The sequence below is a fragment of the Sander vitreus genome, chromosome 4, assembly GCF_031162955.1.
Source record: "Sander vitreus isolate 19-12246 chromosome 4, sanVit1, whole genome shotgun sequence".
Taxonomy (NCBI): Eukaryota; Metazoa; Chordata; class Actinopteri; order Perciformes; family Percidae; genus Sander; species Sander vitreus.
In genome coordinates, this window is record NC_135858.1 from 1985121 (window position 1) to 1998666 (window position 13546).

General features: G+C 42.0%; 1 protein-coding gene across 5 annotated transcripts in view; it reads left to right on the top strand.

Annotated features, from left to right (window-relative positions):
• Nucleotides 1–1125: 1125 nt before the first annotated feature.
• fbln2 (fibulin 2) overlaps nucleotides 1126–13546 on the top strand; it is a 73533-nt gene continuing 61112 nt past the window's right edge. For 4 of the 5 annotated variants that reach the window (XM_078247671.1, XM_078247674.1, XM_078247673.1 and 1 more), the window contains exons 1-2: nucleotides 1126–1232; nucleotides 7946–9878. In XM_078247671.1, coding sequence (XP_078103797.1) covers nucleotides 8054–9878 — 1825 coding nt within the window. In that variant the 5' untranslated portion in view covers nucleotides 1126–1232; nucleotides 7946–8053. The remainder of the gene's footprint in view (nucleotides 1233–7945; nucleotides 9879–13546) is intronic. The other variant, XM_078247672.1, reaches the window with a different exon arrangement.

Here is a 13546-nt window from a genome sequence, read left to right on the forward strand (position 1 = left end):
GTGACCCGGAATTGGGGAGAATTTAACAACACTGGCAGCCAAGATTACATCTTTTTGCTGTTAGCATGTAGCTACATGCGACAATGTTAACACCGCAGTAGCTTAAAAAACAACACTCCAGTAGTTCCTGCCCGGAGCAGATGACCAATCATAGAAGACCGGCTTGACGCAACAGTTCACAACAGTTGGAAATCGGAACGTTTTAGCTCATGGGGATTTCTCTGAAATATTTTTACCTCATTATTAGTTCTGGCCACGTTTAGCTGAAAATCCAACATTAAGACATTATAGATATGACAGGAAATATGGAAAAGCATAATAGTTCCACTTCCACACAAACAGATTTATACACACAAAAGTCATGTTTCATGCTCAGGGGTGTCGGACTGGAGGGTGGAAATACGAATATTCACTTTCTTGCCGAGCTTTAGATGAGAAGATAGAAGATGTCTGTTTGTTATGTGCAGAGCTAGAGCTGGGAACAGATTAGCCTATTTTAGCATGAAGACTGAGCGCAGCGGGGAAGACTTAGCTTGAAACATGCCTACCAGCCCCTCTAAAGTTTGCTATTAAACGCACAATATGTAATTTTCTAACGCTAGGGATCTCTCAATCAAAACAACTGAACTGAATATAACGTTCCTTTATTTCAATTTTTTTTTTAACATTGTTTTAATTTGAAGTTTTTCACATTATTCACATGTGATACTAAAAGCAATATAGGCCACACTCCCCACACACAAATACAGAACAAGAAATACTATAAAAAATACCCCACAAAAAATATACCGACTGGCTTCGGCAAAGTCTGATAGACAGATAGTTCATCCAATCACCTGCCAGTAAGTGCCTGCCCTTTTTCTACACAGTGACGGTCTTGCCATCAGGTTAATTTTGTCTTGTCATTAATAGCTTTATTTCCCTTTTACATTTAAAATGTCATTACATGTTATTTATAGTAACTTGTTCAACGTCTGTCCAACCGTCAGATAAAAGTCCCCATTTGTACCTGCTGCTGTGCTGTGTGGGCCGGCCCAGCCAGCAGAGCCTGCTCTTCATTATGCTAGGTTTATGAACCACGATGGGATCCTTTGTCCCTCCCCCTCCCCCTCCCCCTGTCTGCCTGGCTGCCCGCTCCCAGCAACGCTGCGACGGTCAAAGGATTCACACTTGCGGCGCTCAGAGGACCGGCAGCCGGCGGCTCTCCAGCCCATCAATCCGTACACGACAAGGTAAAACAAACCGGTGTCTTCAAGGGGTTTTACCCGTTAGTCCGTCAACAGTGTCATTAGCTTTGTACCGAGGCTGTTCGCCTGCTTAATTCTTACAGTTTAATTCATGGACGCTGTGGTGGTGGAAACTTTAAAAGGCGCGGAGAACTTTTTTTAATTGAAGTTTGATTGGGGAATTCAACTTTGTGTTGACTGCGACCTTGCAGCCATGTTGATTGTTGTTATCAGGTGGAAAGCGATGACAGGTTACAATGTTTGTGCACAATACTTTAACTGAAGAAGTTATGAAGTCTCTTTTTTTTTGGTTTAGACTTTTTGGTCTAATCTATGGTAAATGAGTGATTTAAAGGCTCAACAGTTTCTGGTGTTGCTAATAGCTTACAGGTGTGACAGATGCTCGACAACAGCAAGAACACTTCAAGAGACTTTATTCAGTTTTTGTAACAATCGTGTTCATACAGATTGTCTGTAGGGATTAGTTAATTGTATCTTTAAAAATATTACTGTATGTATGAATCTCCCTGTATTTGGGCTGCTCCATTATGGCAAAAATCATAATCACATCGCTATAGAGCAGCAAACGATTAATCGATTAATCGATTAGTAGTCAACTATTAAATTAATCACAAACTATTTTGATAATCGATTATTTAGTTTGTGTATTTTTCATAAAGATTCTCTGATTCCAGCTTCTTTAATGTGAATATGTTCTAGTTTCTTCTCTCCTCTGTGACAGTAAACTAAATGTCTTTGAGTTGTGGATAAAACAAGACATCTGAGGACGTCATCTCGGGCTTTGGGAAACACTAATCCACATTTTTCACCAATTTCTGACATTTTATAGACCAAACAACTAATCCATTCATCGTGAAAATAATCAACAGATTAATAGACAATGAAAGTAATTGTGAGTTGCAGCCCTAATCTTTGACGCAGTGTCAATGACTGCTCGTAAACTCCAATCAAACTGTGAAACTAGGCAGCGCTGATTAAAGATGAATCAAGATTTTCTTACTGTTTTACCTATTTCTTGCCTCAAATGTTTTCAGAACAATTTGAGTTATGAGCAGTGATTGACACTGTGTTAGAGACTCCTCGGCTCTGATTGCTTGTTTTCCTTGGGTCATTTTTCACAGGGAGGAACGTGATTTTCTTCAGCGATTATGTGATTGTTGTACTACTGTCAGGATACTGTGACAGTTTGAGCAAATATGACAAAAAAGTTATTATTTATAAAAGTTACCAACTTTAGCTCTAATCGATGACTTTGTTGCGCTGGAAGAACCAGAGGGCACTTTTCTTTTCTCGGTTTCTGCTTTATTGTTTGGTGACAGACTACTTTGTGATTCATTTTCAGATGACTAATCAAATTGCTCTTATTCGTGTAGGGCTGAACGATTAGGGGGAAAAAATCGAATTGCCATTTTTCTGCCAGATGTTACGATTACGATTCAATTTGCGATTTTTTTTCTTTCTTTAAACCTACATTGTGTAATTTTTTTGAGTTGATTCTTAGCAAAAAAAAACATTGTTCTTTCACAAATATGTACTCACTGTATGTACCGTAATTACTTCCACCAACTAATCAAAGTATTCTTGTACGTAGAATCTGACATTCAGAATCATTCAGAATACATACGAGCAAGTCGCTGGAATGACGGCCGCCATGTAGCGCCTCCATCTTATAATACATTAACCAAAGAGAGACATATCTCCATCTTTATAATACATTAACCAAAGAGGGACATACCTCCATCTTTATAATACATTAACCAAAGAGGGACATACCTCCATCTTTAAAAGACATTAGCCAAAGAGGGACATACCTCCATCTTTAAAAGACATTAGCCAAAGAGGGACATACCTCCATCTTTATAATACATTAGCCAAAGAGGGACATACCTCCATCTTTATAATACATTAGCCAAAGATGGACATACCTCCATCTTTAAAATACATTAGCCAAAGAGGGACATACCTCCATCTTTATAATACATTAACCAAAGAGGGACATACCTCCATCTTTAAAATACATTAGCCAAAGATGGACATACCTCCATCTTTAAAAGACATTAGACAAAGAGGGACATACCTCCATCTTTAAAAGACATTAGCCAAAGTGGGACATACCTCCATCTTTAAAATACATTAGCCAAAGAGGGACATACCTCCATCTTTAAAATACATTAGCCAAAGATGGACATACCTCCATCTTTAAAATACATTAGACAAAGATGGACATACCTCCATCTTTAAAATACATTAGCCAAAGAGGGACATACCTCCATCTTTAAAATACATTAACCAAAGAGGGACATACCTCTGCATTTCGCCCTCTTACACCTAGTGGCACCGTGATGAATGCCAGGGGGAGATTACTCGCCAGGGAAGCGAAAACGAGAATTAAAACGACAACGCGACAGGCAAAGCAACAAGACCAAAGTTAATATTGGAGTGGCTAGAACAGCTGCGTGGAAACAATGGAGATACTAAGAGATCATTTCGGGTTCGGCCACCGTAGGAGGAAGGGCTAGAAAGTAATATTCAGCTGGTTGTCATATACAATTTCACCGCTAGATGGGAGAAATTCTTACACAACGTAGCTTTAAAGTTCAATATTCACTTTGTAACAGATAAACCATGTCATTGAGCATTATAACATGAAACACTATCAGAACTGCTCTATATTCTTATGCAAGGATGAGAACACGGATATGAATCGCCGGCAATTGGTGATTTTCTTTTAATAAGCATGGACCATTGAACAGTCAAACACAGAACATTTATCACAAAAGCTAAAGTTCTAATAATGAAAAACAATTCCAATAAAAAATATCAGTACTTTCCTGTTAACTGAAATGTCTGATATGCCTCAGTTCAATAGCAGCATCTACATATTACACATTCTACGATCATGTTAAATAAAGTTCTAAAAAATAAATAAAAACCCACTGAAAATAGAACATTTCTGTAAACAATCTGTGATATGTAACATTATTCCATTATTTGCACTTGTGAGAAAAACAGTAAACATAATTATAAAAAGAGGAATAAAAAATGTTAAACCAAATGTTACGCAAAACATTCAACTAAATATTTCACATTCGATTAATCGCGGTTGAGTGACTGTTTCATGGCCTCTGGTTGCCCCCTTTGACAACCACCTGTTCAATATTTTTATTAATATATGAAATCACGACTTACAAAACTGAAAAATCTTATTTCAAAAACGCAACATTTCAGCTGTTGTGCGACCGCTTTCCACACACGCGCGTTTGCCGTGAAAAGATAGAAAGATTGGTCAATCACGGCATTCTCCGGTCTGCTATTTCTGTTTAACAGACCGTTGCCATGGAGAGAGTTCTGATTATAATCATCTATCTGGATGACCATTTTTTAGAAATCAATACAAATTGTAAATCAGTATTTGTGCTCCTACTGAGCTCAGACTGCGAGAGAGGGCGGAGGAAACGCGGATCGCTAACAGCTGGGATTGGGCATCGAGAACCGGTTTCAACTTGGAATTGTTTTAAAAAATTACGATTCCAATGGAATCGTTTCAAATCCAATCATCGGTTCCAAATTTAACACGCGCAAGTTTGGGTTTCCATAGCGGCCGCCGTACTTCCAGGCGCTTGTTGTGTTGCAGCCATGGAGCACAGTAAGCTGCACTCTACAGTGTCTAAAGCCTGGTAAAACTGTAAATCACCGTTGAATCAATATAAAATGTCCCTCTTATTTGTGAAATAAGCATGTGACCCGTTTCAACTCCACCCCTTAACGAATCGGAATCGAGAATCGATAAGAACCTAAATCGAAAGGAAGAATCGGATTTGTTAAAGTCAAAACAGTGCCCAACCCTACTAACAGCGCTAATGAAAACTGCAAAAAGGGCTCCTTAGCGGTAAAGTTAACCGTCCCGACTGGGGCGCAGGCATTATTAGTGGGTAACCTCTGTATGAGTAGCCATTAGTAATAAGCGGCATAATTAAATAATTAACCATTCATTTTTTATTCGTTTTGCAATCGAAATCTAAAGTTTTTCTAAACACTCAGTTTCCCTGGTTACGCCTGAGGATTTGACTAATACCTGGAATAATCATTCCCATCCCATAAAGGAGTTGTTCCCTGCTCCAGGAAATAGAAAGGACACTTAGATACGACTTGCCACCCATAGCAACAGGATATATTTATAGTCCGCTCCGCTTATAGAATCCTTTAGCTCAGACAGCTACGAACCCGAAAGCTAACGCTATGCTAGCAAGATTCAAAGTCAATAACATTGTGTACAGTGTATACATTTGACAGTATGTTGAACAGCAAGACAAGCTAGCTATCCAGCCATGCCATCGTCCCCAAAACAATATAACGATTGTTACGAACAATTTTATCCGCGATGTGTAACGTTACTGTCGGCCGCAGCCTGAAGTCGCTGTGACAGAAAGTCAGTTAAAGGTGCTTACACACCAACCAGGCGGCCGACCGTCAGCAGAAAAGGCAGTCGGACTGATCAGTCGGGTCCCCGAGGTCCAAAAAGTGCCTCAGAACACACCGAAGAGACGCCGACTTGAGCGTACGCTCTGCGCTTGCGCGAAACGTAATACGTCTCCATAGCAGCAGGCGGCGCTAATCTGTATTTTTTCCTTTAACAGTCCGATTGTTTCCCAGAAAATGAAAACTGGCAGCTGCAATTGGACGAACGCGTCACATGGTTCTTTTTTCTCCGGAAATCCACAGCCAGACTGTCATGGCGGCTTGTTCAGAATACAATCTCATATTGGACTAAAATAGTTCACCGAAACGTGTTTCTGAAAACATTTTAAGAGAGAAATAGGCCGTGCAGTTGCTGAATCTGTCTTCATTTCAGATCGACAAAGGTCAGTTTAAAAGATTTTCGTCAGATTTTGAGAGGCTCATCCGCTCGCCATTTCCGGGTGAGTCCCGACTGCCCTGTCGCCGACTGAACATGTCGGGTCGGCCAAAATGAAGGCCGACAGCTCCTCCAACGGACGACGGCACGGAACACACCGAACAGACTCGAGTCACCGACCTCGCCAGACGGTCCGACGGCCGATAATCGGCTCTGTGTGTCAGCGCCCTAAGAGAGACAGTGTGACTTACTTCTTGCAGCATGTGTGTTAGCGCCATCCTGTGGTGTTAAGAGGACGAGGCAGTGAAGAACTGAAGAATTTAGAACAGTAAACAGTTTCACCGAAAGTCCTTTAGTAGGTGTCCTTTTACACTTTTTTGTGGACACCCTGCAGCCAATCAGAATCGAGTATTCACCCAGACCATGGTATAATGCGAATTGAACCCCTTCAGGCTGATCAGGGGAATGATCAGCTCGCTGTACATCATTTCTTACATGAGATATATTCTGCAATGTTTCTGAGTGAAGTTTTAAAATAATCCTTATTTGTGTCCATGTTGGCTGAGCTGCATGACACCAGGGATTGTTCAGAGATCAGCTGTGTGTGTGTGTGTGTGTGTGTGTGTGTGTGCGCGCTCGTGCGTGCAGGAAGAGAGAAAACAGAGGAATCCCTCATTCCTCACTACCCGGGGGAACACCAGGCTGCGTGGGCTACTCAGTCTTCTTTCTTTTGCCAACTCTTATGATGTCCAGTACAGTAACGCTGCATGTCACTTCCACTGACAGGACTGCAGTGATCCTCAGTTCTCAGGCTTTAAATAAACTCAGTTTGGTGACAGAAGGCCTTCGGGGCGGGCTGGGCCTAGTCAGGGAGGCTATCACAGAAGCTTTGACTGTCAAGGTTTAGAGCAAGAAATGCTAATTTCTACAATGTATTTTGTGGTTCAAACTAGGGCTGTCACATGTTCACTACACAATTATCGTGTCCAAAAGAATTCACAATGATGTTATCGCGTTATCTATAGTAAATTTGAAACTTGTTTAGCAAAGATCACAATATACTCATTATTTTGGTTGTTGTCCAAACAGCACAGATCAACTGATTCTAGGAAAAAGCTCCTGAACAAAGAAAAACTTTATTGTATGGCTTGCAATGGCTTTAATGGCTAAACACAATCGTTTTACAGTTCAGTGAGAACCTGAAACGTGAGAATGATAACAAACAAATCCATCATTTGGTTTCCAAATGAAATACTTTAGAATAAGAGTTAATAGGCCTACTCCATGAATACAACAATGTAGCTACACTTCCACAGTGTCACAACATTCTCTTAGGGCAAGTTGTTGATGTGTTTGGATCCTTCTGTAGTACAAAAAGCATTGCCTGGAGGCCATTTGTGGTCGAGGCGAGAAGGGATACAGCTACAGAATGTCCGTGTTTGGTTGTATATGGAAGGGACTAGTTTGCTTCGTGTGGACTCACTGGACCGACTCGACATGTCGACATGTTCCACATTACATTAATTCATTTGCACGTGAGTTTTATTTATTTTTATACCGTGTTATCTCCGTGTAAATTCATGTACCGAACCGAGACGCCCGTACCGTTTCGGTTCAATACGAATACATGTACCGTTCCACCCCTAGTATATACCTGGGCGGGTCTCAATTTACCTGGGCGGGGCGCCCAAGTAGAACCTATCTATGGGAAACACTGGTACATATATGTAATAATTAGGGTTAGGGCATGTGATCTCAAATACCGAGCCAGATGTTGGCCTGCTTTCATTTTGTAACAAAAGCCTCTGTCTGCCTGTTCCTCTCTTTCTCCCATTTCCTGCAGAGTAGTGATGGTTCACATGGGCAGAATGCGCCAGCATCCTTGAAGATAAACTAAAGGTTGTGGACGATACCTGATCATCCTTTGATTGCTGTACGTACAACTGGTGCCATGGTTGGTCTAATAGCTAAAGTTACACTGCTGAGGTGTACTTTTCTCTTTCTCTACATGAGTGTCTGCTTTTGCCAGCGTGACTGCACCGGTGTGAACTGCCCCCAGCTGGACAACTGCATCCAAGAAGTGCTGGAGAGTGGCAGCTGTTGCGCTTCATGCCTGCAAAAAGGATGCACATGTGAGGGTTACCAGTACTATGATTGCCTCAATTCTGGATTCAAGAATGGCAAGGTGGGCGAGGGAGAGTCTTACTTTGTTGACTACGGCAGCACAGAGTGCTCCTGCCCCATCGGAGGGGGCCGGATCAGCTGCAACTTCATCAGCTGTCCTGATATGCCGCCGAACTGCATCGAGGTTTCAGAGCCTGCGGACGGTTGTATGCAGTGCGAACGCGTCGGATGCGTCCATGGCGAGCAAAAGTACGAGGCCGGACACTCCTTCCACGTTGATCCCTGCCGGGTCTGCCACTGCCCCAACGAAGGAGGGAATCTAATGTGCTACCCTGTGCCAGATTGTGACCCGCACAAGGTCCATAAACCAATATTGGCTGCACCAACAGGGGAGGACGCAGCCAGCAGGGGCAAAAGTTACCCCGACAGGTTTGACCAACATGGGCCAATGGATCAGTTCTCCACACCACACCACCTTCCTCCTATTGGGAATCTTCCTCTCTTCAAATCGCCGCCTTTGGATAAGGAGGAGCCAGAAGATTATGATTACGGTCCTACAAACTTTCCAGAGACCGACCCTCAAGCTCTGGTCTTCCCCACCAAGTCGTCCTCATTTAATAAGATGTCCCGAGGTTCGGACAGACCTGACAGAACTTCTGCCCTTCAGAGCTTTGACGGACAAAGCAAGCTGGAGCTGAGAGAGCGATATGGAGTTCATGACCATTCGGCAGACAAAGAGGAAGTGACAGAAAGTTCCCTGAGACTAGAGCAGAGTACTATCAGGCCACATTTGCACAAGGATGCCACTACTTCTTGGCAGCCCTCACAGGGTCCAACAAGTGCGCAAAGTGTCTCATTCAGGGATCTGACAACACAGAAAGATGTGGAGAAGCCATCACATGCACCGGAAACTTCAGACAGGATCATATTTCCACTGAAACAAGGATTTGGGAGTGAAAGACACCCAGAGTATCCACATATGAGTCCTGAGAGTGCAGTTCATCATCAGAGAAGCTCTGAGACTAAGACACAAAATGCATTGGATAGTGTGACACCCAGTGGTTCAAAGAGTCAGATCAGCATTAGCCATCCAGTGGGAGGTACAGACAGTCAAACCAATCAGCAGAGACGATCAGAAAGAGTGAATTTCCAGCTGAACATACTGAAAACCCCAGAGGGCCCAATCCATTCCCAGGCAAGTTCAAATGGCCACAAAGAATCACAGGGGACGGTCACACAGGACAGTGAGGAAGGGATGGATGAAGAAGAGATTATAGAGGAGGAGGAGGAGGATGAAGAAATAGTAACATTTCATAGTGTCACTGAGCCTGAAAGAAGTGATGTTCCCTACAAGATAAAGTTAGAGTTAGCACAACAGCCAGAGAGCAGCAATCCAACCAGCAGCTATGAAAAGAGCACACCCGAGTCCATCACCAGCTCCCCCAGGAGGCCTGAGTACCTGACAACCCCCATGGTCCATTATATAAGCACTACCCAGCCGCCAGTAAGGGTCAAGCTGAATGAGAGTGAGCCCAGCAGAAAGCCAGGTCAGAGGCTGGTTAACCTTCACAGTGAAGACCAGGAAGAGGTGACGGAGAAAGAGGAGGAGGAGAGGAAAGATCGCCCTGGTTTGCTTGTCAAACCTGATGGAGGTAAGTCAAGTTTTTTGGAAGACGGTGATTTTTATATCAGAGTGTAATCCATATCTTAGCTCAGTGAAGACTCCTGAACATGTGTCTTCTGGTAGTTCCAGAGCCGAGGAGTCGCTACAGAAAATATGCTATGCATAGTTATTTATCAATTTGCAGCACTACTTCAGCCATTCATGTAGGCCAGGGACAAAAACGTACGAATTTGTTGCGCATGAGTTTGCGTACGATATTATACAAACCCCCTACATACAAAATAATGTGTTGGCTAAGTTATGACCAGGAAAAACACTTTTGGAAATGTGGTATTGCTCTGCAGGTGTGCTGGACTGTAACTGAAAGAAATCCTATAGCTATTGATAGCAATGCATGTTATACATGGCATGTTAGCATATTACCATAATAAATAGAAAGGTTTTGCAACATTGGTAGTTGCTGGGAGCGTCTCGACAGCCTAATAGATAATAGACTATACTGGTGTTGATTAAAAAACCCAGTCAACAGCCTGCAGATTTATTACGGTCATCTGCTTTAGAGCTGTAAAACATAAGTTATTGCCCCTTTAAGAAAAAGATACACAACTAAGGAAATAGCTGACTATAATTCTCAGTAGCAGCCCCCACTGGATCCGGTGTGCCTCCACAACCACTGTGTGCAATCCAGATTCAAGGCCCCAGACAGTCCCCTGAGAAAAACTACAATCAAAATGCCAGTCACACTCCCAGGCACTGACAGAAAGCATGGTCACGGGAGATGCTTCACCCAATCTGGACTGCTCGTGGCTGTCCATGCTGCTCACCCCAAAGAGAGAAAAACTATTTTCACATCTTCATTTCCACAGAATCTCTTTCAGATCTAGCATCTAGCAGACTCTCTGTGTCGAGGTAGTCTGCATGTGCTCAGTAAATGCAAGACAAACGTTTCCATCACTTAAACTATAATCACACTGCTTCTTCTGGGATGTACAATAGCAAACACTTAGATTATGCGATTTACAAAAATATGACTGATCTGAAATCTGGAAGAACACAGCATGTACACAAAGCTTAAAAGGCACGTCTTCACAGGGCTCCAGAGCACATGAGACCAAAAATCTGTCAAGTGCGAGTAAACATTTTCATATACAGAATCTCTTATTGACCGGCGCAGTGAACTTCTGACTCGCCCGAGAATTGATATATTGCGGCGCTCTGCAGGATTTCTTAAAAGTGGTTAGAAATGCTGTCCCACTGCTACGTGTTTGATTAGAAACACAAGAGGATGCCACTTTAGTTCTGTACACTTTATTTATAACTGTCACACAGTTAGCACACACTTTTAGTTAACGTTGAGATGGGTCCTGAAAGGGATAATTAATGAATTCATTAGTAAATTAATATCTAACCTGGTAGCATTATGTACATAATAATAAGATGTGATCCATTAGAATCTGATCATTCTTAAAATGTGTTATTGTAGAGCTGCAGAGATTACTTGCGCACGTCCGAGGAAAAAAAAACAACTGACACAGCGTAGCTTACTGGCTGGTAGCATGCAGCCAAACACACAGCGTAACGTTAGCTTAGCAGTAGCCTGCAGTGGCTCTTTTCCAGAAGCCACTGTCGGAGTCGGAGATGACGAAGAAACAACAGAACTGGGAAAGTCTCCTGCTTCCCTAAAGTCACCGGTTTGACAACATTTTTCCTTCCCTATGAGTGAGTTATGGAAACAAACAATGAAGGTAAAGCATGTGGCTCCAACTAGACTTCATGGTGCATTCAGGTGCACCTCGTTAAACTAATGGTGCACGCAATTGCACTTAGTTATTTTTGAGAAACTCAAACAGTTGTAAAGTACATCTAGTGGCTTATATTGGGGCATTGCCAGCAATGCTGAAAAGAAAATGTTTTATTCGAAACTTGAATCGAATCGTGACCTTGAAATCATAAGTCAAATCGAATCATGACACCCCTAGATATTACTGAAAGGAATGAGAGCGACAAAATGTCCAACTTGTGCCTAACCATTGTTTTCCTTTGAGCACTCAAGATAAAAAGTTTTTATTGCGAGGGACCTACTATTCCATACATTGTATGCATTGTAAAGTTCCTTCGTCGCCTGTTTCATCAGCTCAGCAATGCTAACAAATCAGTCCCAGTACAAGGCAGAGAGAGCACACTTCTTTGTGACACAAACAAACAGAGTTAATCACTGTGATCGATCTTAGAGAGACTCTGATGTCATTAAGAAAAACTCATCCTGTCCATAAATCTCCTGTCCCAGCACGGCCCTGTCACCTGGGTCTGTGTGCCTCCGATCCAGTTTCTAATTATAAAAAGAAAATCTAATTATCACAATAAGGTCACCCTAAAAAGCTTGCAGATGACTATTTTGATATTACAAAATAAACAGACAAGTTAGAGTCACTAAAGCCATTTGCAGTTTGTCCTTGGCTCTGCTGGCTGCAATTTAAGCCTAAAGGCTGGTTTTATCACCCAAATGCTTCCTCCAACACCAGTGTTGATTAGGAGCATTCACATTTGATTATTTATGACTACCTCAAAATGGCAAATTAATTAGAGTTGGAGGTTAAGAAGGAGAAGGGTAATTTTGGGACAGAGACAATATTTTAATGTTTTTTATTCAGCGACACTTAAAGCAGTAGACATTTTTCCACAACTGAACGTCAGTTTCCTCATTTTTATATCATTAGTTAAAGTAAAACCATGGTGATTCAACAAATAGCTATGTCCCTGAAAGCTTTTTTGTTTTCTGTTCTTAACACTCACTGGGAGTTCGATCTTCTTTGAAATGGCTTATGGTGCACAGAAGAAGTGATGAATTTAATGGTTCCGAGTTGTTTGGAATAATTGGGTAGTTAGCGTGATTAGCGTTAGCTGCTTTGTGCTATGTTGCTATGAATCTATCTCTGTGTTTCTGTCCTTGGTTTTTCATCAGGGTTACTTTCCAACTTGCATGATACATGCTCCTGCCATTCGATCAGCACCTCATACAAAATGAAGGGACATGAATCCTCTAGCAGGGGTTTGAGCTATTCATTTTTAGAGGTGTCACAATTTTTAGATTTTTAATCAAAAATTTATCGAAATGAGCTTTCGATTTTGACTATTGAAATCAAAAGCAGGATCAGATTGATTCCCCAGTATTTCTCTCTCTCCCACCCTGCCTACTTGCGCACCTCCTAAGAAAAAAATAACAACAGGCACAGCGTAGCTTACCTGCTGGTAGAATGAAGCTAAAAACACAGGGTAACGTTAGCTTACCGTTAGCCTGCAGCTGCTCTTTTCCTGTTGAAAAGTTCAAATCAAAAATGTTATTCACGGTACTGTAGAAAAAACTACCGTACCATTTTCTGAATTTTAATACCAACTTGGTACCGAAGTACCGGAGTGTAGAGGCTGCTATTAGTTAGGTTAACGAAGTTTCGAAGTGCTGGCACTTTGTGTGTTTAAGGTGCTTGGGACTTTGTGTACCGGAATTTTTTTTTAGAGTGACAAGAATTGTAAAATGTGGACAATAACACAAAAGGCAACGTTGTGTCTCGCTTCGTCTGGCCAAATTTTGCAGGCGGGTAAGTGAAGAGCTCCTGGCGTTGTTCGTCTGCATGTACTGCCCACGGTGCAGTGAAACAGAGCTAGTGGTTGAAAAGTTTACCTTTTAATCAGAGCAAT